The sequence below is a fragment of the Musa acuminata genome, chromosome BXJ2-6, assembly GCF_036884655.1.
Source record: "Musa acuminata AAA Group cultivar baxijiao chromosome BXJ2-6, Cavendish_Baxijiao_AAA, whole genome shotgun sequence".
NCBI lineage: Eukaryota > Viridiplantae > Streptophyta > Magnoliopsida > Zingiberales > Musaceae > Musa > Musa acuminata.
Genome location: NC_088343.1, coordinates 36,302,501 through 36,327,923, shown reverse-complemented (window position 1 = coordinate 36,327,923; position 25,423 = coordinate 36,302,501). Strand labels below are relative to the sequence as shown.

At 36.4% G+C, this 25,423-nt stretch overlaps 4 protein-coding genes across 6 annotated transcripts; 2 read left to right on the top strand and 2 right to left on the bottom strand.

The window, feature by feature from the left end:
* The first annotated feature begins 2,763 nt into the window (after positions 1 to 2,763).
* LOC135613617 (outer envelope pore protein 24B, chloroplastic-like) lies at positions 2,764 to 4,119 on the top strand. The gene is made up of 3 exons (XM_065110644.1): positions 2,764 to 3,032; positions 3,098 to 3,493; positions 3,889 to 4,119. Exons 1-3 carry the CDS (start codon positions 2,817 to 2,819, stop codon positions 3,967 to 3,969), a joined length of 693 nt encoding a protein of 230 aa, XP_064966716.1. The 5' UTR covers positions 2,764 to 2,816; the 3' UTR covers positions 3,970 to 4,119.
* Positions 4,120 to 7,502: 3,383 nt separating this feature from the next.
* On the bottom strand, positions 7,503 to 8,978 carry LOC103989768 (geranylgeranyl pyrophosphate synthase 7, chloroplastic-like). Its single transcript, XM_009408717.3, has one exon. The coding sequence runs from the start codon at positions 8,767 to 8,769 to the stop codon at positions 7,618 to 7,620; it is 1,152 nt and encodes a 383-aa protein (XP_009406992.2). The 5' UTR covers positions 8,770 to 8,978; the 3' UTR covers positions 7,503 to 7,617.
* Positions 8,979 to 11,910: 2,932 nt separating this feature from the next.
* Positions 11,911 to 15,682, bottom strand: LOC135615380 (arabinosyltransferase RRA2-like). The gene is made up of 2 exons (XM_065113797.1): positions 15,420 to 15,682; positions 11,911 to 13,184 (listed from the first exon to the last, which is right to left on the bottom strand). The coding sequence occupies exons 1-2, from the start codon at positions 15,609 to 15,611 to the stop codon at positions 12,069 to 12,071; spliced, it is 1,308 nt and encodes a 435-aa protein (XP_064969869.1). The 5' UTR covers positions 15,612 to 15,682; the 3' UTR covers positions 11,911 to 12,068.
* A 5,663-nt stretch (positions 15,683 to 21,345) lies between these two features.
* Positions 21,346 to 24,639, top strand: LOC135615379 (UPF0496 protein 1-like). Of its 3 annotated transcripts, XM_065113796.1 has the most exons (3): positions 21,346 to 21,714; positions 21,835 to 23,054; positions 24,222 to 24,639. In XM_065113796.1, the coding sequence occupies exon 2, from the start codon at positions 21,845 to 21,847 to the stop codon at positions 23,027 to 23,029; it is 1,185 nt and encodes a 394-aa protein (XP_064969868.1). In that variant the 5' UTR covers positions 21,346 to 21,714; positions 21,835 to 21,844; the 3' UTR covers positions 23,030 to 23,054; positions 24,222 to 24,639. The 3 variants fall into 3 exon arrangements, 2 of the variants coding, with proteins under 2 accessions (XP_064969868.1, XP_064969867.1); XR_010488006.1 differs by having other exon boundaries at positions 21,346 to 24,136; XM_065113795.1 differs by having other exon boundaries at positions 21,346 to 23,054.
* The last annotated feature ends 784 nt before the right edge of the window (positions 24,640 to 25,423 follow it).

Genomic DNA, 25,423 nt, shown 5'->3' with positions numbered 1-25,423 from the left:
ATTTCAAAATTGATTTCTAGTTGAGAGATTATTGTAACTATTTAGTAAATTAAGATTTGTTCCTATAAATACTTATCGAGTCTCAAGATTTTTAACGAGAAAATTACATATGATATTTTAGATGCTCGTGAGGGTATTCTTTAGGATTTCTAGAGAATGTTGAGAGAAGAGTTCTTTATGTTTATATCAAAGGGTATATAAGTGGATTCTTCTTAAGTAAAGATAACTCAAGCCTTGTAATTTCTCTCCAAGAATTTAATTTTTTTCTATGTATATAGGTAGGAGTTACTGGACATTGTGTCGATATTTGGTATGTTATTTATTTGTTAATTTTTAGGTTTATTCTTTTAGTTTTTGAGTTTTTCTTTCCTTTCCCATGATAGTTTCACCCTATGACAAAGGAGGTGAAAGATCTTCTTGTCAGAATATTGAATGAGTGAGCAGATAAACTAAAAAAGATAAGCGACGAAGATCATAATGAGTTTGAGGCAAAGTGTGTAAATATTATTTATCTTTGCATCGTTAATAATATTATCAATAATATTATTGTTGATAACTCTATCATAATTATTTGAGATAAACTAGAAAAAATTTATCTAGCTAAAAGCTTAACAAACAAGTTATCTATGAAGCGGAAGTTATATAAGCTAATGACGAAGACCGAGAGTTGGTAGAGCATTTCAACATATTCAAATGAATATTAGATCAATTAAAAAAATTAATATAAAGATTAATGAGAAGGATAATGTGTTGTTACATAGCTCGTCAGCTCTTATAACAATCTAAAGCATAAATTCGGAAAGTAGAAGGTTCATTAAATTAAAAATATAGATAAATTCTTGACTTGCTGGGTACGTCGCTTGGGGCACTTGCAAGGTAAGGAATCCCTTGCAATAACAATTAAGTGTATATTTATGTGGTGTAAATATGTTCCCATTAGTAAACATTGACAAGAATGGTTGTTTAGAAGGAAATGTTGTCGTGTGATCCAACTTATATTTTAGAAAACACATGATATTTGCAAATAACAAATTTTATTTAATCTATGTTATTTATTATCAATGCTTGTGTTTGAAGTAGAATTTATGGATATTGTACTGATTATTCCTAAGAAGATGATATGCTAATTATAGATTATCCCCATAATTAGTTACCTTTAGTATTTTGGTTTCTACACCTTCAAAAGTTACATTAGGATCTCTATACTTACGAAAGTGAAACATTGAGATCCTTGTACAGGGTTGAAAATATAATTTTATATCATTAAAAATTAAGAGATAAGAGTTTTATTAGAGCAACGAGGTTAAATGTTTTACTTTCATAAATATAAGAATCTAAATATAACTTTTGAAAGTATAGGAATCGAGATGATATAAAATATGCTAAAGATAGCTAATTACAAGGGTAATATGAAATTAGCCCAAAGATGACTAATATGATTTTTTAAGATATTTTATAGTTATTTGATCCATTTAGTATATATAATAGTCTAATTTGACTTATATTTAGATAATGAGATAGATACTCAAATTTAAAGCAGAGTGATAGAATTGACATGTATCTTATTTATGGCATTCCTAAGTGTACTAGTAAAATGAAAAATCACATCAAAAGTAAGCAACTTTGAAATTTACTAACCATAGAGAAAATAGGACCAAATCCAACATTTAATTATAATTGCATGGTTATTTGGCACAATTCAAGTCCCTAATTTTCTAACAATTACAAGCAGGTCTCATAAGTAAACAACGATAAGAATGGTTTGTTTTGAAGGATGACTTTTGGTAAGCATTATTCATAGAATTGAAGTCATCGATCGGTAAGTTCTACTAACAACTAGTAGAAAACAATTACAGTGACATTTGGATGTTGATTTACTAGTTATAGGATGGTGGTGGAAGAAGAAGAAGATGATGATGAGGTGGGATGCAACTTCAGTTAACAAATCGTAGAGACAACAAAGGCAAAAGGAAAAGAGACATGCACCTACGAGAAGAGAGCAGCAATAATAGAAGAAGAACCTAATGCCTTCAACTTCCCATCATCTCATTGTAAAGCTATTTTTAGCTTCAGTGTTAAGTTTAAAGCCTTTGAAGGTAGGTTTTTAGCTCTCTTCTTCTATCCTAGTGGTTGAATGAACATGACCAAAGCCGACTGCAGTAGCACAGAATCTGGTGGCCACCATTTGTAAATATCAAGAAGGTTTCATTTGCAGGTGATGTGACATGGGTGAGAGAGTTCAATACAAAAACGATGTCTGAACAAAGAGAAAATGAAGTGTTTGATGCTTGGACAAACAATTTACAGTGAGATTTGACCACAGAGATGATGCTTCTTTATATTGAGCTTTTGATTCTAACATTATAGACAAACAAAATGAGGATTTATGCTACTAAGATATGGTCATTACTTTTAATATTTCTCAAGAATTGCAATCGACATGTTTTAGACTGATCTTGAATCGAATGTTTGGGTAGAACATGATCAAGAATGATTCAAAGGAAACATCGTCGAGGAAGGTATACCGAGGAGATGCCAACACCGAAAAGGCTTCGTTGAGAAAGCTTCCATGAGGAGTCGAGATCAAGAATGATTTAAACGAAAGGAAAAGAAAGAAGAGAGAGTTACTTTTTGAGGCACTATATATGTAATTTTTGTGGAAAAGAGAAAAGAAAGATACTTAGTAGCCATCAGCAAGCAATCCCGGCCGTCTTCAATGGGAGCTATCTACCACTCTTTTCTCCTCTCTTATGCCTTCCTCCCTCCTCGGCTCACCTCCACGAGGGAAGTGTTGGTAGCTTGGGAGCAGGTAGACAATGATGAGGGCCACACTGACCGGCAAGTACGAGACCGACAAGGACGATGGCAAGGCCTCCACCATCCTTACCATCAACACCAACGTCGGCGACGCCAAGCTCAAGGCCTCCGTCACCAACGCCCTCGTCGTCAACACCGCCAAGGACTCGCCCCCGAAGTTCTCCTTCACCCTCGAGAAGCCCGACTCCTTCTCCGTCGTGTACTCTCGCAAACATGTAATCCTTTCTACCATGGATTCACGCAGTATTCGTGCATCTGTTGACGTGATGTGAACCTTCAGGACGCCAATCGTCAAAGTGATGATCCTCCGGACGTCCAGTTCAAGTTCATGAACGCCATCAAGGTGATGGAGAAGACGGTGGAGCTGGAGTACACCCACGGGATGCCGGAGAAGAAGACGGCGGTGGGGGGGTCGGTGGCGTTGAACCCGCGGAACAAGGTGGCGGTGAGCCACGTGCTGGGCACCAGGGACTGCAAGGTGAAGTACAAGTACGAACACGGCGAGCGGGTAAGGACGGCGGTGGAGCCGTCCTACGAAGTAGCCGCGAATGCGTGGGGTCTGGACGTGTCGAGCAAGTTCGAGGGCGGCGACGCCGTGAGGGCGAGCTACCGGACGGCGGCCAAGACGGTTAACCTGGAATGGAGTAGGAACTCCAAGGTCAATGGCACTTTCAAGGTAGAGTTGTCCGAGGACCTTCTTAGGCAATGCTTTTGGATCATCAATAATCCATTAACACCCTTAGTTTAGACTATCTAAACTGCAAATGAGGCATGAGCTCATAACATTTATTGTTTGATAGGTAAGACAGATCAAGTTATAAGAACAAGAAAAAGAAATACAAAATCAGCTTAAAATGCAATTTGTTCCTGACATATGATGTCCCTGTTTCATTTCCATTTTGATCCTTTTATCCTTTTTGTTTGTATTATTTTTATTATTTTTAAAATTTACAAATGAATGAATGAATGATCTGAATTTTCTGGAAGAAGTTAGAATTACAGAGAACACTTGTAGCCACATAATTGTAAGAATTTGAGATCTGATGTAGATTAATTATTGATACCTTGCAGATTTCTTCATCATTCAATGTGATGGATCCCAAGATAAATCCAAGATTTATGGCTGAGAGCACATGGAGCTATGATTTCTGATTTCTAGGCATGGAAGGAAGTCTTCCAGAGCAGTTTGGAGATCTCTTCCTCATTGATTGAAGTTGATTTCAGAATTTTAATTTTAGACTGTGGACTTCTTTTGAATGCTAATTGTGTCTATTATAAGCTGATGTAATGGTGTATGTCACATTGCCTGCAAGAATAATAATATCTGCTTTTGTGTACAATGATACAACATTTTCCCTATTACTTCTTTACATGTCAGTAATTTCTCTGCATATTATATATATATATATATATATATATATATATATATATATATATATATATATTGATAGTGATAAAATTTTAAAATCTTAATGCTACTAAAAAAACTCTATTTTTTGTGTGTCCTTTAAACCATCAGTTTGTACACATGTTTGAAATCGAGATGAATTAAGCCAAAATCACATCGTCATAGTTTTGGAAGACAAAAAAAAGAAAACTCATCGAAGCCAATAATAATTAAGTTATTTCGGCTTAACCATCGTTCTTAGCAGATATAATTATAAGTACCCCACATTTATATGCTTTTATTGGTAACCGCTTTCATCATCTCAGCACACGTTGCACCCACCGTGGATGAGTGAGGAGGCTGCAACCTCCTGTGAGAGGTGACGTGGAGGATATTTCTGTGCCTTCCTCTTGTAACTTACCATAAGGCATCGGAAGGACAAAACATCCAATCCATTCTCTGCAGTACAGAGTGAGCAAAGGAATAGACAGAAACGGGGGAAAAATCAAAAAGGGAGGAGAGAAAGTCTTCTATTTTATTTGGTTCTCTTGATTTTAATTTTTTTAATTTTTTTCCTCTAGTTCTTCTTCTATTATAAGGAATAATGTCTTTTTTTTTCTTTTTTATTAGAGAGAATGCTATACTCTCTTTTTTTTTATATAATGACTATCTTCTAGTTTGCTCATGGATGTTTTCCTTAGTCAATTGAGAGTTTTACCATGTTATATCTTGATATTATTATTTTAATTAATTTTAAATCTTTAATTTATATTATTTTAATTTTATACTATTTGACTCTATTTAATTAGGTAAGATATATTATAAATTATTAGATTATGTGATCTTATTAAATTAGGTAAGATATATTATAAATATTATTGAAAGTCCAATTATAATAGGATTCCTAAGGAGATGACCTTGATGAAAGGACGTTCTTAATTATTTATCCTAGACCCTCTACTCTCGACTACAAATAAATATAACCTCCTAAAGATTTATAAGATATTACATATCTTATTTTATCTCCTTTTGTCCCTAATTCATCGCTCATAGTGATTCTATGAAGGATAAGAAGAGGAGAAAGTGAATCTAGTTCTCAATGCAGATCGATATTGTTATAGCTTTCAAATCTAACGACGGTACACCCGCAAATCAGATAAAACCTTTTTGAATCACATACACATCCTAAATTTAATCAATTGCTATTTGATTTTAAATTTTGGCATTAAAGTTCTTTTTTTTTTCATAATAGAAGCATTGTTTTTATTTTTACACTCTCGTCTCCTACAACTTAGTATCACAACTAAACTCAAAAGGGAGGAAATGACTCAAATAATACTAAAAAAGAGAGTTAAGTGAGTTATTTATAGGCTCGGAGCCCAAAATTTAAATCCTCAAAAATTTTGGGATATGAGCGATATCAATGCCAACATTTCCCAATATTATCATCATAACTTTTGATCTAAGTAGTGCTATTATTATAAAATTTGAATTCTAAGTAGTGCTACCGTCGCCTTAGGTGGTACTACTAACTCAAGTAGTATTATCACTTGGGCCTAGTAGTACCATCGCTCAAGCATATTTTAGGCCACTAGTTTGGCCTTCTAGCAGGCCTAGTTCAACCTAACTTCAAGACTAATGACTTTCTTGATAAGTTAGTATTATTTTGATTAAATACTAACTTAAATTGACATAAAATGATTTTGATCATGACTTTGACAAATCAATCAAATATCTGACATATTTACGAAGCTTTTGACATATTGTATGCTCTTCTGGAGTATCATCCGATCTTTCAACATTTCGTTTGAACCTATAATACATCATCTTTTCTTTCGGCAGACAGTCCATTCCACTAGCATATTGACTTTATCATGACATTGAATCTTTCGATATATTATCCTTTCAGTATGATGCCTAAACCTTTAGCATGAAATTTAATTTCTAACACGTTGATAAATTCTTTGGCTAGATATCTAATTTTCGATACGATAATTTCTTAGCACAATATTTGACTTTGCTTAATAGTTAACCCTTCGATGGTCTTGATTGAAGTATTTCATGCGTCACTTATCTCAAAAGTATATTAGCCCAATAAACTTATTAATTAATTTTATCATCAAAATCGAGAATTCAAAAAGACTTAATTGATGGATCAATCCTCGAAAACTATGCTTAAAAGCACATACATAAATAAATATAAAATTTTAAATATGCATGGGTTAATTATAATTTTCTAAAAAACATCAAATCTATAGTCCCAATGACTTCTGATAAGAGTCTTAACCGAATGATCCACTATCAAAAACTATGCTTAAAAGCAGACACATAAATGATATGAAATTTTTAATATATAAAGGTGTTAATTATTTTTTTTAAAAAAAAATATTATCAAATCTATTGTCCCACCAATTGACCTATTAGGTCAATTAATGACTTATGATATGAGACTTAACCGACAGATCCATCATGAAAAAAACTACGCTTAAAAGCGCACACATAAATGATATGAAATTTTAAATATGCAAATGTGTTAATTATAATTTTCTAAAAATATTATCAAATAATCTATAATCCCAACAATTGACCTCTAAGGTCAACTATTGACTTGTGATACGAGACTTGATCGACTGTTACATCCTCAAAAACTACACCTAAAATTTTGCGCACACAAAAATGAATATAAAATTTTAATTATGCAAAGGAGTTAATTATAATTTTTTAAAGAAAATTATCAAATCTATAGTCCGACCAATTGACCTATTAGGTCAACCAATGACTTGCATCTCCGAAAATTACGCTTAAGAACAACCGCACACATAAATGAAGATGAGATTTTAAATATGCAAAGGCGGCGAGCAATCGTAATTTTAACCAAAGCAAATATGCTAAGGGGTGTAATCGTAAAAGTGCACACGCCTAAAAGTTCGCCGCACCGTCGGACATCGACGGAACCCTAAAAAGCTTCTCCTTCCGTTCTCTCTGTTAAACGGAAGGTGATGTTAGTGAGACTTTGGAGGCATCACTCACTGTTCAGCACGCTGTTATAATTAGTGTCCTGTTACATTGTTTAGTTAGAGGTTCACTGCTTATGTTTCTCTGTGTTTGAGAAACATAAGCAGTGTTTATCATTTCTGCAAAGTTGCCATGGATGGTGACATCAATGCTTATGTTTGCCTACGTGCCTGATGTCGCTGTGGGATTCTGTGATATAAAGATTCTCTCTAGCATTACTGTAAGGTTTCAAGATGTTGATGGATCTTCTAACTAAGATAACATTTTGCTGATTAAGAAATCATTATGCAGAAATTATCAAAACTTGATAGACATAATTGTGTTTGAGAATATATGTCCATGACATTGCAGCTCCTAATGGCAGATCAAATTGATCCCGGTTTTACCATCCGAATGATCTACTTCTGGCGGTCGGCAATATAATTCGCTAGGTGTAGCAAAGGCGCCGCCTTTATTGGATCAAATCCGGCAAGCTGCTCCTTGGAGTCCTTCAGCAGCTCCTCGGCGAACTCCCTTGACTTCTCCAAACCCAACAGCTTTGGATACGTCGTCTTATCACTGGCCAGATCCTTCCCTGCCGTCTTTCCCAGCTCCTCCGACGATTTAGTCACGTCGAGGATGTCATCAACAACCTGGAACAGTAGCCCAATGCACCGAGAGTAATTTCTCAGCTGCTCAATCTGGTGATCGGAGGCACCACCCACGATGGCGCCGATGACCACCGAAGCCTCCAAAAGAGCAGCGGTCTTGTGGAGGTGGATAAACTCAAGCTGATCGAGGCTAACGTGAGATCCGAGCCCAGTGGCCTCCATGTCAGCCGCTTGGCCCGCGACGAGTCCCCCGGCACCGGCGCAGCGTGCAAGCTCACTTACAGCACGGACGATCCGGTCAGGAGGCACGGATCCGTCGGCAGGGTAGGATGCCGGGTCTGCCAGGTGGCCGAAGGCAAGGAAAGGGAGGGCGTCGCCGGCTAGGAGGGCGACGGGCTCGTCGAAGGCGCGGTGGCAGGAAGGTCGGCCGCGGCGGAAGTCGTCGTCGTCCATGATGGGGAGGTCGTCGTGGATGAGGGACATGGTGTGGATCATCTCGACGGCAACGGCAGCGGGCATCGCGCAGGCGTCCCGGCCGCCAGAAACCTCGCAGGCGGCCAGGCAAAGGACGGGGCGGATGCGCTTGCCGCCGGCGAGGAGGGAGTAGCGCATCGCCTCGTAGAACCGCTCTGGGTGCACGACCGGCATGGCCTCGTCAAGGGCGCTGTTGACGGCCGCTGCCTTCCGGAGCATGTAGCCCTCGAAATCGAAAGCCTCGGCCTCCGCCGGTGCCGGTTCCGCCGCGGGGTACGGGCAGGTGTCAACCTCCATCACGCAGGGCGGTCGCGGGAGGCGGCGTTGGGCGGAGGCGAACGTGGCGGGTCGCGTCCTTAGGGCCGCCGTCGCCGTCCGCAAAGGGGGAGGAAGGCGGAAGGCGGTGGAGGAGTAGGATGAGCGGGAGGAGATGTCGGTCCTCGGGCCCACATCGGTGCAGCAGATACAAGCGGCCAGCGATGCCATCAGTTGTATATATAGACTTACAAACAAATCTCTCTCTCTCCTTTAGCCTCCTTTCTTCTCGTATGAGAATGAAGAGGAAGTGGAGTAGAACGAGGAGAGGATCTCTCTCTCTCTCTCTCTCTCTCTCTCCCCTTCAGCCTCCCCCTTCTCGTATGAGAATGACGAGGAACATGTATCTATGTATACATATATAGAGGGGACGAGGAGGTTGGGAGGGAAGAGAGGAGATGTTAATGTTGGAGAAGCGAAGATTTTGGTTCGCTTACCGAGTACATGGGGGAAAAACAAAGGAGCCAATGAATGGGGAAGAAGACCAGCCTGGGGGGTAATGGACAATTATGGTTGGTGATTAGATCAGAAGGGATATGGTGATCCCAGCAGCAGCTGCATCTGTTGCTGTATCTTCTTGCGGACCTACTGATGCTAGCGTGTAAGAAGCAAAGTCGCCAACGAACAGAACAGATGGAGGACGGCGGTGTGGGATCCGATCAACCGGCGAATACGGGGAGAGGGTGTGGGTCTTGTGCTGTCATTGAGATGCGTGCGGAAACTTGATCGTTACATGTTAAGATTAGGACGAGGAGGGATCTTCCGTCGTTTGGGTCAATTCATTATTGCCAATGAATGAAGCCTCTGCTCCTGCAAAGTGTCATCAGATAAGTCATCCTAATAACTCATAAATGAAATCCAAAAGAATCATCCTAATTCATCATGATAAGTCATCCTAATAACTCATAAAATCCTAATTCTTTTGTTGCCATTGTTTCATTGGTAAAAGGGCTATTTCTTCATAGATCATAGCATGTTAAAATATGCTGCTAAAGAACACCTTGATCATGAGGAAAAACTGTGGTTGACTCTACTAAACTAGCTTAAATTAAATTTGGATACCAATCAATCGAATATCAAAATAATTTGAATAGAAAAGTAAGTAGTAAGTTGGATCTGAATTCAAACACTACGATTGCTAGTCAGATTGGATATCATATTTGTTGTCACTTTAATATTAAAAATAATTATTTACCAAATTCAAGTGAGAAAATTGATTTTTAAATCTGCTCTGGTTAAAATAAGAGACACTTTTTCATTGTTACTCCTATCCATATCTTTGTTCAAATTACATATCATTATTTTTTTATTTTTATTCTTTTCAATGAATAATATCGGCTAACCAAGCCACATTAGCATAACATTTAAAAGAAATATTCATTTATTTAAGCATTTAATCTTTCATAATCGATTATCACTATAGAATGAATGTCTTAAAAAAAAAGATTCTCTAGACATGTTCTTATTGTAGACTCACAGAACTCATTATGAACTTTTGAACTCTTTTCATATCCTTTTTTTTATCATTTATGAATAAATACTAACTCAATATACTCCTAATATAAATTTTACATAAAATACTCAAACGAAAATTAAATATTAGAGCCATTTTGGAGCATGAGAGAATTCGACTCCCTAGGTGAACATCTTGATTAATAATTTGTATCTCACTTTACTCAAAACATACTTCTTTCTAATTTTAAACATGACAAAATTTAAAAAAATAAATTAAGGTGAGTCAGTGTTATCATCTACGATCAAGAATGACACTAATAATTTGTAATGCGATGATAGAGAATTAGATAGTGAAAAAATGAATAAGTATTTGACGATGGACAATATGATGATCATCACCTAACAAGCAAGTCTTATGAAAGATTGAAGTTGAAGTGAATAGCGATACTTCATAACATATATAATGACGGATCAGAATACATTAAAATGCTTCTGTAATCATTGAATTATGGCTATTTGTTGTATTAGTCGTTATTTCAATCTGGTTGGCACCCTGATGGAGCAGTTGAAGTCAGTGTGAACTGTTGAAAGCAACATGATGCCTTCCCCATCTTGTTGACTATCTATCTATTTATTCATAGAGTAAGAAAGCAAGGTAAGAGGTGGAAGCTACAAAATTTCTATCCCAAGAAAAGGGAGAAGGGTGGTTCTAACAATGTAAGCTAGGCTGTGAGGTAGGTAGGTATTCAGTAATTATTTCTGGAAATGTGAAGCCCGTCAACACCTTAATAAAATTGGCAGGATGAAAGACATTTTCACAAAAATTCTACATCCACCAAGGAGCATCGAAATGGCAGGATAGGCATAATGAGTCAGTCTGGATCCAAATGTTATGATAGCCTCCGGCGGCGACAATGTTCCCTGAGGTAGACCGGAAGACATAGCCAGTTTCTACGATATCAGACTTGGGAGAAAAGGTGCCATCACATTCCAAGTCAAGGTCAAAATTGAAAGGAAGTGTCTTTGGTAGAATACACTGCTCTCGTTTGACCAAATCTTAGATGATGTGAACAAGATAATATCTGGGATATGGATTCTGCTCTCGTTTGACCAAATCTGATGTCTGCAATCCAAACTAAGACTACGTTGTTCTAAGTAAACATAGCAGAGTTTTGTATTGAGGTATTGCCTGTTATGGAATCAATTCATAGACTCCTAACGCATGCTTCCATAGTCAATTATTGCATGTCTGAATTGACTTTTCTGTTGTTAAAATTATTAGTCTCCTGGTGTCTTTTCAGATGTTAGATGTGACGAAGCCATGTTGCCAATTCTTGTTTGGTGCATCAATCTCATTAATTTCCATAGCATGCCATGTACATACATTATAAATCATTGCAAGAAGCCAAAGATGAACATTTCAGGAACTCGGGGAAAAAAAAACACACAGGAAAGTTCTTTAAATCCATATGAGCTTTAAATAAAAGACAACAGAAATCTCAAAGTTTTAGTTAACATTTAAAGTATGCAGAATTAAACTTCAGTTATATACTGTAACTTATGGGAGTTACAGCATCTTGAATCAATTGGAGATTAATCATGCAGCTCTGTGAGTCAATATTGGCATCATGGATCAAGTAGGGTGTCCTACAATAATACCAGAAGATAGAACTGCAGGACACAAGTTTCAGATAAGTGTATCAATCTACAACATTGGATCAACCAAAAAAGTTACAAGCTCCAGACCCCCTCAAAAAGTGTAGTGTTTCACTCACGAGGTAGGAATTTAGGTGAAAGCATCCAAGTTGGAAGTGTTCCATGGAAACCTCGGGGAAAAAAAAAAAAAACGCTGTCATAGAACTCTTCAAACAAGAGAACATATCAAGAAATAGCTAGTTCGTATAGTATACTAGGAGCACAACTTACACCACACCAAGTTGTGTCCTAAAAGAAACTAACCCATGAATCTTAGAAATTGCAGTTTGCCAGGGACAATATTGCAAGAAGAAGATTGACTAGTACCGTGAACCATCAGGAAAAGGGTCTAGCGCATCTTGCTTCCCGTTCACAAAGAAGTCGACAACAGCTTTCATTCTAGCAAACTTTTCTGGATGGTAATTCACGTGAACGATCACAGGTTTTAACCGGCGTAAATGGGCATCTTTTCTCACGGTCTTAAAGAGAACCTTGCTGTTCATAAAGAGATACATGTCCATGGTCCTCTTGGAAGCATGAAGGCCCTCATACCCTGGATGTGAAGGAAAAAAGAGCTCTTCGTTAAAAACTGCTTGGTCCCATGACTTCTGTCGTGCCAACCGGTCCGCCACACGATCCAAAAGCTCAATAGAGGGAAACGTGGGTCTTATGTAGAAAAATCCAGAGTTATAAACCCAGATCCGCATTGTATGAGCATATCTTGCCCAACCCATCGAAGGCTCATCAAAGACATCATCATAACCATAGGCTGTCATGTTATTGTGACCGTCACTCATTGACTCCACATCAGAATCCCTGTAGAGATGATCGAATGGGTTCTGCAAGTAGATTATATCGACATCTGAAAGAAGAACACTGTACCCAAGCTGTAAAAATTCTCTCAAGATGCGGAATTTCAATCCAGAGACAGCATGATTTCCACCACTCCTTCCAATGCTATCAATACCTTCATCAGGATTTCTTCGATAAACAGGAACTTTGCTTGAGTTGCAAAATCTTTCTATCTCATCATCCAAAGCTACTACTAGATAGTTGGGTATACCCACTCTTTGAATATTCTGGAACCACAACTCCAACATATCCTTGACATTGGAATTTGCTAGTGCAACTATAAGCTCCTTCCTAACAGCTACCTTTTCCAGAATCTCTGCCAACCTAGGGTTCACAGATTCATCAGGAACTACAGTCGGATTTGTTCTCAGGGACTTGACAGTACCAAAAGGACCAGCTTTACGCTGCTCTCCTAGAGCTACAAACTGGTTCTGAGCCTGATCTTTACCCTGCTCAGCCAATTTAAGTTTTGTCGTCAGCTCCATGACCTGTTTCTTCAAATCTTCATTCTTCTGTGAGAGCGATGCCAACTCAGATTTCAACACGTTTGTCCTCTCAGATGTTTCACATTTTGCTGAGTTACCCTAGACAGATGAAAGGAAAATAACATAGGTATACAATACATGTAGTGATCAATCTAAACTGGCCCAACAGGATGACAATAGAATAAATCCTTTGCTCATAGCTTCGTTTGAATTTGGAAAGTCAAAACTTATCTCATTTTGTTGTTTACATGATAAAACTACCAATCTTTGTTTTATAATCTATTGCTTGGAACCACTGGCTCAATCTTAAAATATCTACACAACTGAACTTGGTCATGAAAAGAAAAAAAATGATAGACTACATCAGAGTTTATAGTTAGATACCGATGATGGAGAAGAATAGAGCAGATAATCTAAACAGATATAAGATAGGAAAATCCAACAAAGTCCAGCAACCCTGTATGATGGATGAAATGCTAAAATGTTAATAAATTCAAGTACAAACACCAGTAATTGTTTGAATAGGTAAAAGAATCAAGCTGTACTTTTCCCAAAATGTGCGTAAAATTTGGCGATTTAAGCTTCAGTTATCAGAAGTACCTATGAGCATCATGTTTGGTTATAGACTTTTCCATGTTCCAAACACAGAAAGGCCTGCAATTTGTGGTCAGGTTGGTGACATGGAAAACAAACACAAAATGAAATCATCAAGTCCCATTGTTGATGTTTGAATTAAAATAATCAAATTCTCATTCCAATGACAGAGCAGAATCAAAATAAGGTTTAAAGCCTGGATCTCACGTCTGACTCTCCCTCAAGAATAAATTGTGATTCCTAGAGATAATATTCATTTGACCTTTACATCTTCTTTCTCACTAAAAGAATATTAACTAACGAAGTAAACACTAAGGTGCAACATATAACATAAAAAATAATATTAATGAAATATGAACATAAAAAATTCTATTATTATATTAAAATAAAATAATATGTAACAAAATAAGATTAAATAAATTATATCACATAAAAATATTTTAAATTAATCTATTATGTTATTTATTAGATCCAACTTTAATCGTGATTCTTATTTTGAAATTCAAGTACAGAAGATGTAAAAGGATCAGATCATTCTGATTCTAGTGTTTCCAATTCCAATTCTAGTGAAATTCAATACCAATCCTGATTTCAGTTCAAATTCCAGTTTCAGCATCGAACCTAACACCTCCTTAAGGCTGTACAAAAATTTGAAGACCTTGGTTACACCATATATTACTGCTAGCTAAATGTTTTCCAGGAACAATAATGAAACTTATAAGTGTCAACCAATCCATCAGGAAAGAAGATAATGATGAGAGGATCACCTTCACGTACAAAGGATATACACTGTAACCACAAGTAGACATGAACTCGTTGAGGAATTAGGAAGTTTTAGCTCCTGACTACATATAGTATCACTCCAAAGTGTGCTTTGGGCCGCAGGGTCAACATGCACTCTCTGTGCATGTTTCTACCAGATAATCCCCATTGTCTCCCACTTCTCAACCCAATTAAGTCGTACTCTAAATAGACAAGTAAGATGTATAATGACAAGACTGAGATAAGAAAAATAATTTTGATGATTAAAAATCAGAAATCAAAACTATATTAAACAGCTTGAAAGCATGCTTCAGTCACAAGATTGATCATTATCAAGAAGATCATTTTGAAGTATATAATACTAGTCTCAGATAAAAGAAACAATTTTGTTGCCAAAAAAGAAAGTTCAAAAACCAAAACTAAATATAGGAAGATTGATATTTATCAAAAAGATCCTTTTAAACTTTCAAATTCCCACCTGAAGGATAATAACGTCAAAGTTCACTAATAATCTGATGTACTGTACACAACAAAGGCTTTTGTGCCTAGCTTCAGAGAAAACTAAAAAAAGAAAAAAAAAATTGGCCTAATCACACATTGTAAACAACCAATAGAAAACTAACAAGATACCCCTCTCAATAATATCTAGATGCGGAAAAAAGAAAGTAGAAGCATAATTTGAGCCAACGAATACCAAAATCTCTTCTTCCCTCTTTAAAAATAAAAAGAAAACCAAATCAAATGTAGCACATTAAAAAAATCATTCAGATTTGTGAGTGGTTCCTTGTGATCCACATAGAACAAAGTAGTAAATAAATTATGTCGACGCGGCTCGCTTTCTTGCCAATATTGCAAAATCTTCAACTTTCTTTTGCGACTGTTCTCAGGATCTCATCTCTTAAGTTGGTTTCTTGTCAAAGATCTATCTTTACACTGGAAACCCAACATAACAAACGAGAGAGGGTCGAATCGCCATACCAGACTCCAATCAGCGGCCGAATCCTGGCCGTGGGAAGGCAAGGTCGAGAAAGAACGAAAGAGGCCGTCCGGGTAGAGGAAGGCGCAGACGCAACCAAGGAGGACGCCGACAGCGACGGCCATGGCGATTCGGGATCCGCGAGAGGGCGATCCATTGGATCGCGCCAGGAGGCCATCACGCCGCCCCGCCATCCTCTATGAAACCGCCGATCTGGAGAAGCAGAGTAAGCGTAGGACAGGACGAGGGCGAGATAAAGAGTCAGAAAAAGGAGATGCATTTATTTATGTTGTAGTAATGAGGCGTTACGGTGGAAGAGAAATGGAGAAGAAAAACAGTAAAGAAAAAAAAAAAGAGTAAAAGTAAAAAAAATGTGGAATGACAGAGACAAGCAATTAACATTCTAAAAATCTAAATTATGTATTATTAAGTATTTTATATATATAAAAGTTTAGGTTGCTCAAAAAGATTAAAAAATATATTCATAAAAGGATTAAATGAAAGATAAACATTTGATATAATATGGATATGTCCTAATGAGGGAAGACATTTGATGTTACAATAAAAATACATCAAATTAATGATATGAGGGAAGACAGACAGACATCTAGAAAACTTTATCAGAAAATATAAATAAATTAAATACTGGTAACTTAAATAATAAATGATTTTTAATGGAACTCAATAACAACAAGATATTTATGTAGTCAATTCCACGTATTATTATTATTATTATTATTATTATTATTATTATTATTATTATTATTAAAGTTACATAGTGTTGTTGGAGAAAAAACATAAAAAAGGCATTTGTAGTGAGTACATTTGAATAATAAATACTCTGTGGAAAAGAAGCTTTGTTTATGATTTCACCAAAATTACAGCTTAATTTGATGATTTATTTCCTTTCTAGTAAAAGAAAAAGTATATCAACAAAATCAATTTAGAGTTTGATAATTTCTTTGCTTTTACTTTAAACAATGATGAATGTGTTAAAAGACTTTTTGGTGGTTAGCTTATTGTTGCGTAAGGATAGGGTTTCAGTTTCAGTCAAATGTAAGAAAGAATTATAGGTAGCATAATGTAATGAAAAGAAAAGATAATCAAATGGTCATGTAAAATATAATTATCACAAAAAGAAGAGTAGAATCTGTAAAATTTTAGATAAGATTTAAACCAATTAAAACTAGGTTTAAAGGTTAATAAGCATGGGGGAGGATAGAGAGCAACTTTCAATACAACTGTATCGATGGTATCGAAGCTCAGATAATTTAATTTTAGTTAATAATATGAGAAATTTAACATGTAAATATTTTTATGATATTATTCATATATTTTATATTTTAGTATTATTACTAAAAATTATTAAGTGTGACGGGTTGGATTCTGAAGAGTGAGAAGACGAGACCACTCCCACTATACCTTCATAATAGATAGTAAATCAAGAAAAGAAATTAGAGTAAGGCCATGTAGCAGCACTATGAACCTTCGTAATCATTTCTTGCCATTCTCTCTCAGGAGAAAATAAGAAATGTCGTGTTCTAATATATATATATATATATATATATATATATATATATATATATATATATATATATATATATATATATATATATATATATATATACATATATATTTCTGATTGTACTTTACCTGTGGTTTTCTAATATATAGATATATTTCTCGGAGATCAACAATATCTGAGATTGTCTACGACAAGGAAGGTTGATGAAGGAGACTTCTTATCCTCTTCTCTTGCTTCTTTGCTAGTGTTGCCATACTTCTTTCCATACTGATTTGCTTGCCAAAACCTAAACGAACTCCAACTAGCTGAAAGAAACCTCGATATGGACACCCTATATAGAACATATGGCTATTTCTAAAACAAGTGGGACTTCAATAGTCTTGATGTACTCAATAATGTCTGGTGGAGTCATCTCAGGCTATTTGTTTCATTTCTATTTCAAATGAATAGTAAGGTTTACATGTTCCTATTTATTGATTACATGATGAGGACCTTTTTGTCAAGATGTTAATCATACTCAAAGATGGGGGTATGAATTAGTATAATAGTCTTCTTAATCAATTCTAAAATTTGATCGATAAATTAATATATTTTAAAATTTTGATCAATGAAATTAACGTTGTAAATAAATAAAGAGAATAAAACCAAGTAATAAGTAAAAGGTAAATAAAGATAGATAAAATAATTTATAGAGGTTCAATTTTCTTGACATATTTTTATTCCCGATTGCTACGTCATTGGTTTTCACTATTGATTTTTATTTTAACATGCGAAGATCAATTTTGTGATCAAAATATTTTCTACGTCACTAATCTTAAAAGTATATTAGTCCAATAAAATCATCAATTAGTTTTATTATCAAAATTCGGGATTCAATAGTCTTTCCCTTTTTTATGATATCAATAAATTGATAACGAAGTTTTAATAAAACTCTCATGTCTATTTGTCATTTAAAAAGTTATGATAAACTTGAACTCAAATTATCATATATCATTTTAAATGCTTATACTAAATTCATGTCGAAAGAAATTTGATCTTATCGATATTATGATTGAATCATTTAAACCCAAAAATCAATATTCAATCAAGTTACAAATTTCAAGTTATAATCATAATCATTTTAAGTTTCAAATTTCAACCATTCTTTTTATTCATGAGTCACCACTTATCCCTCTTTATTAACAACAAAAAGCATGAGTTAGTACTTCTCCTCTTTTATCATTTATATATATATATATATATATATATATATAAATATATATATATATATTTGATATCATGATATATAAAGGATTTCAATATTACGTCATTAAAGATAAGTTGAAGTTACGGATACTGAAAAGTCAATTGATGATGGGTCTTAATACGACTCTCTATCTGTATGTTATATGATGAACTTTCTTCTAACAGTCCAATTCTTACTTAAACTCAAGCACAAATGCTGTCATAATCTAATTTAGCTAAAAAATGACTAATGTTGACCATATAATATTTTGATTGACTTAACAATTTCATCTGGCATAACGTCAAAGTATTTGCATGTCTTCCAATCTTATAAGCCTTCGTTCGAACTTTTGACATATTATTTTATTTTCGACATATCACCTACTCTGATACGTTGAATTCATCATGACATCTGATCTTCCAATATGATATTCGGTCTTTCAAGTATGATGTTTGAACTTTTAGCACGAAATTTATTCTTCGACGCATCGATCGATCAATTCTTGGTTCAACGCTTGCCTCTTTGGTGATCTGAGTTTATAATCGAAATATTTCTTATGTTATTTAACTCAAAAATATATTAATCTAATAAGTTAATCAATTAATTTTATTATTAAACCATGAGATTTAGCAATTAGACAGTGCTCTGGATCTACGTTGCAGTTAAATGGTAAAGGACACTATTACATTCCACTGGCATGGTCCATCAGAGTAGGTTGGATATCTCTCAAAGAATATTGAATCTCTCTCAAAGGAGCATGATGAACTCCACAACCCATATTTAACTTCCACAACCAAAAACCAAATGCTATCAGTGTTAGAGAGATAAGCTATGATATTTACTAGTAAAGAAAGATATAGTAAGCAAATAAACCATGTTTTTGAGTTTATTTACTTCAAAAAATAAACTCACTGGTTCGTGATGCAAGAAAAGTCAGAAACCCGAGGATGAATTGACCTCCGAATGACAAGAATATTGAAGAGAAGTAGATGCTTAGTTTATATGTGGCGCTTCATCAACGAGCATGGAGCTCCTTTGTCTTCCATGTTGGCTTGGATATCTCTCAAAGGAGCATGATGAACTCAACATATCATGGCATCTACATAATATCTTGCACAACTTGGTTTTCTTAATTCAAAAGTTTATTATTATCCCTGTGGTCGATAATTGTGATTTTTCTCTACTTAGTAGTAAGCTTGATATTTCATTTTAATTTTCTAATTTATGTTGAAAAAAGTTCATATTGAGACGGATGATACGATAACTACTGACATCCTATATAAGAATAAAGAGTCTTCTTGGCATCTCATTAATATTGCTATTAGATGTATTTCTGTTCTCTTCGATTCTTTTGAGGAGATTCGGTTTTCCTTTTTCTTTTTTCCTTTTTTTTTGTGGATAAGAATAAAGTTTGCTTGCTCAATCAAATCTTTTTTTCTTTTATCTTGGGTGCTGATTTGTCTAATACTGACTGTATGAGACTTCTTGCCTAATAGCAATTTTATTTTTTTGAGATAAATATGCATGATGGAGAACATCGGATGAAATTTGATATGAACAAGTAGTCAACAACTATAGGATAATATGACTAGAAAAATAAGCAATCAGAATTCTATCATTTTTCTAGCAAACAAAATGATTCTCATCAAACTAAGAAGAATTTTGCCATATTTCATCCGCATTCAACAAAAGGTCTTTAATCCATGGATATACGAATCGGCACAAATTCGTCCATGTCCAAACTAGGTTATGGATTGGGACAGTTTAAACATGCTTTAATATGGTTTTTTCACGGTACAAAACAAATTTTTTGGTTAGGTCTATGTGAAATGGAAATGTTGATACGATATATTCGCCCACGTAACAGTCGACAGTCACGTCAGCACCAATAAAGAAGTCAAAAATACCATGGTATGTTACATCAACCTGATATTTCGGACTTAGGATAGGACGATCGCCTGCTCCCGTGTTGTCTGACGTCGTACGAGATGACGCTCGCATAGCATAGAGCCGCTTCGAAAAATTCAAAATGATGTCGTGCGCACGTAGATCCGTACAAGTCGATTGGCGCTTACATATGAGGTACAAGCCAACCGCATGAGGAGTTAACCGTCATTAACAAATCACGTAAGATCGATCTTCGTTTGTAAGTATAAAAGCTAACCCCTGACCAACACCGAGGGGGGAGCAAAAAGACTTCAAGTGCACTTAATCCCACTCAACTCTGACTTGACCTTCTGAAGGGTCAAGTCAGAAAACTCTCCTCCCGGCTCTGGCCTTTGTACAGAAACACGATGGAGAAGCAGTAGTCCGCCAAGGGAGAAATCACACTAAGTGACGGAGCTTCGACCCGACAACGTTGACCTGTTCAACTCAAGCCTCCGTGTGGACAACTGTGCACACTCGGGATCAGACTAAACCATGCTGACACGTCGATCACGGTATAAGGTTCCCCGACATGACATAATTTTATAGTGATAAAATTCTTATATATATATATATATATATATATATATATATATATATATATATATATATATATATATATATATATATATGTTCAAGAATAATTGATCAAGTTTCAAGAATAATTGGTCAAATAACGTGACTAATAGTCAACCATTCAAGTTATTTCTATCATAAGAAATATTTTTGTTTCTTGAGCAGATAGTGGTTGTACCGAAAGATTAAAACAAATCGGATTTGTGGCCACGTGCTAACATAACTACAAAATGATGTCGTGCGATTCTTTGTTCCCATTTTATCGATAAAACATTACCAAGGATTACTACGTCCATTCATTGAATACAAACCTTCTTACAAGACCACTCGTTAGTCCAAAGGTTAGAAAAACCCAAGCCAAGAAAACCAAGGCACAATACATATAAATTATATCAAATATTATAAATAATTTTCTTTCTTTTTTATGACCTTGAGGTTTGAATAGGGTGGGTGGGTAGCAAGAGTTTGTCTGAGGTCCAAGAAACCTCAAGTCATTAGTAGTAAAATTAATTAGAGTTTCGCACTAATCCCTTGATAGGACTTAGTATCAGACTAATCATTATAATGGATGCAAGATTTGTTTTAGCTGACGTCACACCAAATAATAATAATAATAATAATAACAACAACAACAATAATAATAAACATTGTATTTTTCTTCTCTCTCCCGTAAGGCTTTGCGTTTGCTTACTTCGACTTATCTCCCTGCGATCTCCCTTTCGTTGACTCCAATGGCTTCCTTCGCGGAAGCTGCGATTAGTCTTTGAGGGAGAAGAACGAATTGCTCCCCGACAGGCTTCGGTTGCTATTTCTTCTGCGTTCCGATAGCATCCCCATTCTTCCTCTCTCTCTCTCTCTCTCTCTCTCATTCCCTTTCTGACCTCTTTGTTACTTGGACAATCCCCTCTGTGTTTCCTCCTCTAACCGATCTGATCCCTTCCGAGCTTCACAAAATTTCAATCTTTTCTGATTTAAGCCCATTAAAAGGCACCCAGCTTGTTCATTTCTCTTCTTGATCGTTCTGTTGTTGGGTGACTCGGAGAAAGTGAGATTTTGCCATCCGATTCGTCTTTTTTCTCTAATATTTTCCTTTTATTCTGCCAAAATTTTGGATTTTTACTAGCATCTTAGGTGATTTCATCCATAAAAATCCCCCTTTTTTTAGCTCATCCGAAATGGGTGGCCGGTTCAGCCGGAGGCCCACCATGGTGGCGGCCCGCCAGGATAGCGGCAGCGGTGGCGGCGGCGCCCCCTCCGACGCTGGCCAGAACGGTATTCCGTACACGGCGGAGCTGAGCTACTACGAGGCGGCGTGCCGTGATGACCCTGACGTCCGGTCCTTCGATGCCACGCTACAGCGGCGCACTAGTCACGCCATCTCCACCCTCGCCCTCGGTGTCGAGCTCCGCTCCCTCTCCTTCAACACCCTCAGTGAGGTCACCGGCTGCCTCCTCGACACGAACAAGGAAGTGGTCGATGTCATCCTGGAGTCCAAGAAGGACATCTGGAAGAACCCCGAGCTCTTCGACCTCGCCAACGACTACTTCGAGTGCAGCATCCAGACCCTCGACTACTGTACCGAGCTCGAGAAGTGCCTCAAGAGAGCTCGCGATAGCCATTTGATAATTCACTTCGCTCTCCAGCACTTCGAGAATGAGAACAAGGACAAGGACAAGATGGAGATCGAAGATGGGAAAAGGAAGTACGCGATGACATTAGAGAAACTGAGACATTTTAAGGCTGCCGGAAATCCATTCACCGAAGAATTCTCTCAGGTGTTCCAATCTGTTTACAGGCAGCAGCAGCTAATGCTGCAGAAGCTGCTGCTGAGAAAGAAGAAGCTCGACAAGAAGCTGAGATCCATCAATGCATGGAGGAAGGTGTCGAACATAATCTTTGTGTCTGCTCTCGCAGCTGTCGTTATATGCTCTGTTGTAGCGGCTGCTGTAGCTGCGCCGCCCGTTGCAGCTGCCTTGGCTGCTGCATGCACCATTCCGATCGGTTCGGCTGGAAAGTGGATCAACTCACTGTTAAAGAACTACCAGAATGCTTTGGGAGAAGAGAGGGACCTTCTTTCTTCAATGCAATTTGGCACCTGCATTGCTCTGAAAGATTTGGATACCATAAGGGTGATGGTTGATAATCTGGAAATTCATTTCAATTCGCTGTCGGAAGATGCAGATTTTGCCCTCAAGGATGTGGAGGCAATGAAGTTTGCAATCGAGGAAATTAAGAGGAAGTTGGAGCAGTTTACGACGAGCATCGAGAATTTGGGAGTGCAAGTTGATCGGTGCAGCAGGGATATTAGGAAAACCAGGACAGTGGTTTTGCAAAGGATCATGAAGCACCCAATTGAGTGAGGAAAACAAAAAAAAGAACAACTTGGTAAGGCACAATAACTGCTTTAATTTTCTTCACTCGTTTACTTGGCCTGTTTGATTGATTGTAGAAATTTGATATCTTCCTCGATCATTACAATCTGCAGCCATAAACATGTTGAACTAATGTCTCTTCTTATGATGACATGAAGGGGTAAGGGGGAGATCGGATTTCTGTGTCATGCCCACTGTCCACTTATTTTAGCTTTATTTGGAACTCTACAAAGGATTTCATTCTTGCCATGAAAAGAATTGATTTTACAGTAGGGTGTATTAAACATTTTAACCCAAATTATATTGAGTTGCTGTCTACCTTATATTGAGACTTTAAATTCAATCAAAATCTTGAAAGCTCTCAGATTTCACCCGATCCAATCTACGCTACTTCATAATTTGGGGAGCCATCCTCAATGTCGAGACTTCAATTTCCTTCATTGACATCAGCATGAGTTTAAACTCTAGATGCAACTGGAAAGTCTACTTGATTTGTTGCAATATATAAGCATGGTTTCCATGCAGAATGTAGTTGTTATGTATGCTATTGCAATTGCATAAGCAACTCCTTTTACAATCTTGCTTGATAGCTCAGTAATTGAGGACCCTACTGCCTTGCTATATGAGACTTGAAGAAAACTTGGAATTTGCATCCAAGGTTTTCTCTTTGGTAAATTATCAATCTCAATTGATGACTAATGAGACTCCTCTTTCTCAGTAAATCAAGGTCTGTGATAAAGGAACATGGGTCCGAGTAAAAATATATTTGTCTAGTCAATAGATCATTTGCCTAATGATCCTCACTACATAATTAAAACCTTAATTTAAACTAACACTGGGTTTTCGTTCAGTATGGCATTCCCCTACAACTAGAGACTTTACAAACAGTCAAAGACTAGTTCTTAGAGGCCTTTGTCTTTGTCCAGAGCTTGATGTCTGTCTACAATTACAGAACATGCTGTTGTAGAGAACTCAGTGTGTCTGTGTGTGTATATATATTCCAAAATACAAATGCATTATGTCCAACTTCTAAGATCACCACATCATATTCTTCTGATTTGTGGCTTTGCAGTGGTAGATGCCGTTACTGATCAGGTAAAACTAAACCGTTAATTAATTTTCTTATATTGTTTAATTCATTGTGTGCTTGCTTAATAATATGAGAAAATCTCCATTGCAGTGATGGCATTCACTTCTCCTGCAAAAGGAGCAAGATAGTGGTTAGAAGAGAATGTTAAGGTGATAAGAGATTGTTGCTGACAGAGTTAGGGAAGGAGTCATCTTACGACATTGTTGCTGCCGACGAATGTCTATGATCGATCTTCTTTTCACCAGGAAATCCAGTGGGACTAAAAAGACCACAAACCTTATCGACAACGAAGGCATCCATCCAGCATAACATCCGAGTGATAGAAGGTCTAAATTTAGGATCTCAGCAGATCGATCGACGCGATGTGAGATTAAATGTGTTTATCACCTTGTAAAATAACAAACCAGCATAGTCTGAACTACAATAAAAATAGTACCCAAATGCCAAAGACAATATATTCAAATAGGATTTTTCCAATCAATTATTTTACATCTTAGGATGACCCTAAGTTCTTATCAGTAACTAATTTGTTGTGATTTATAATAGAAAAACAGAAGTGAGCAAGGAAAAAGAGATTAATAGATATAACTTGGAGAGATCGAGAGAGAGAGGGAAGAGTTACTTTGGGGTTCGGCATCTATGATTTAGAGGAGAAGCTTAAGCGACTTGGTAACAATCCTTCACACATTTTAGGGAAGGCTGTAATGGTTCCTCCTGCTGTCTATTATGCATGGGTGGTTGAAAGAAACACCAGTCTTCTATGAAAAGAGAGAATTTGGTCGTATGATCTTTGGGATCAAGATCAATAAATTTGCATATAAATATACACATACTAATGTTTTCTTTTATGATGATGATAAGCACTTGCTTTCCACTTGATCTTTTGCATTATATAAAGGTATATCTTGAGATTTAGTGTTCGAATATCAAATTTCATGTGGAAGTACATATTCTTTTTATACCTTTATATAATGTAAACATAATATTGTTATTGTTAGACGATACGCATGTGTTAGGCGAGCGATACACATCCTACCTTCTTATGTCGATTAGAAATACATATAACATAGAGAACATAAATGGGTATGAAAATGAAAAGAAAAAAATGATACAAATAATAAATAGCTTCTCACAATATTGTTTGAATAGTCCCAATCAATCATCAAAACAAAGAGTATGAAACCGCTTAGTGTGCCGAGCTACTTATAGAAAAAGGTAATAAGCATATTGTTCGAATAGTCTCAATCAATCATCAAAACAACGATAATGAAACCACTAGTGTGAGATTGCTA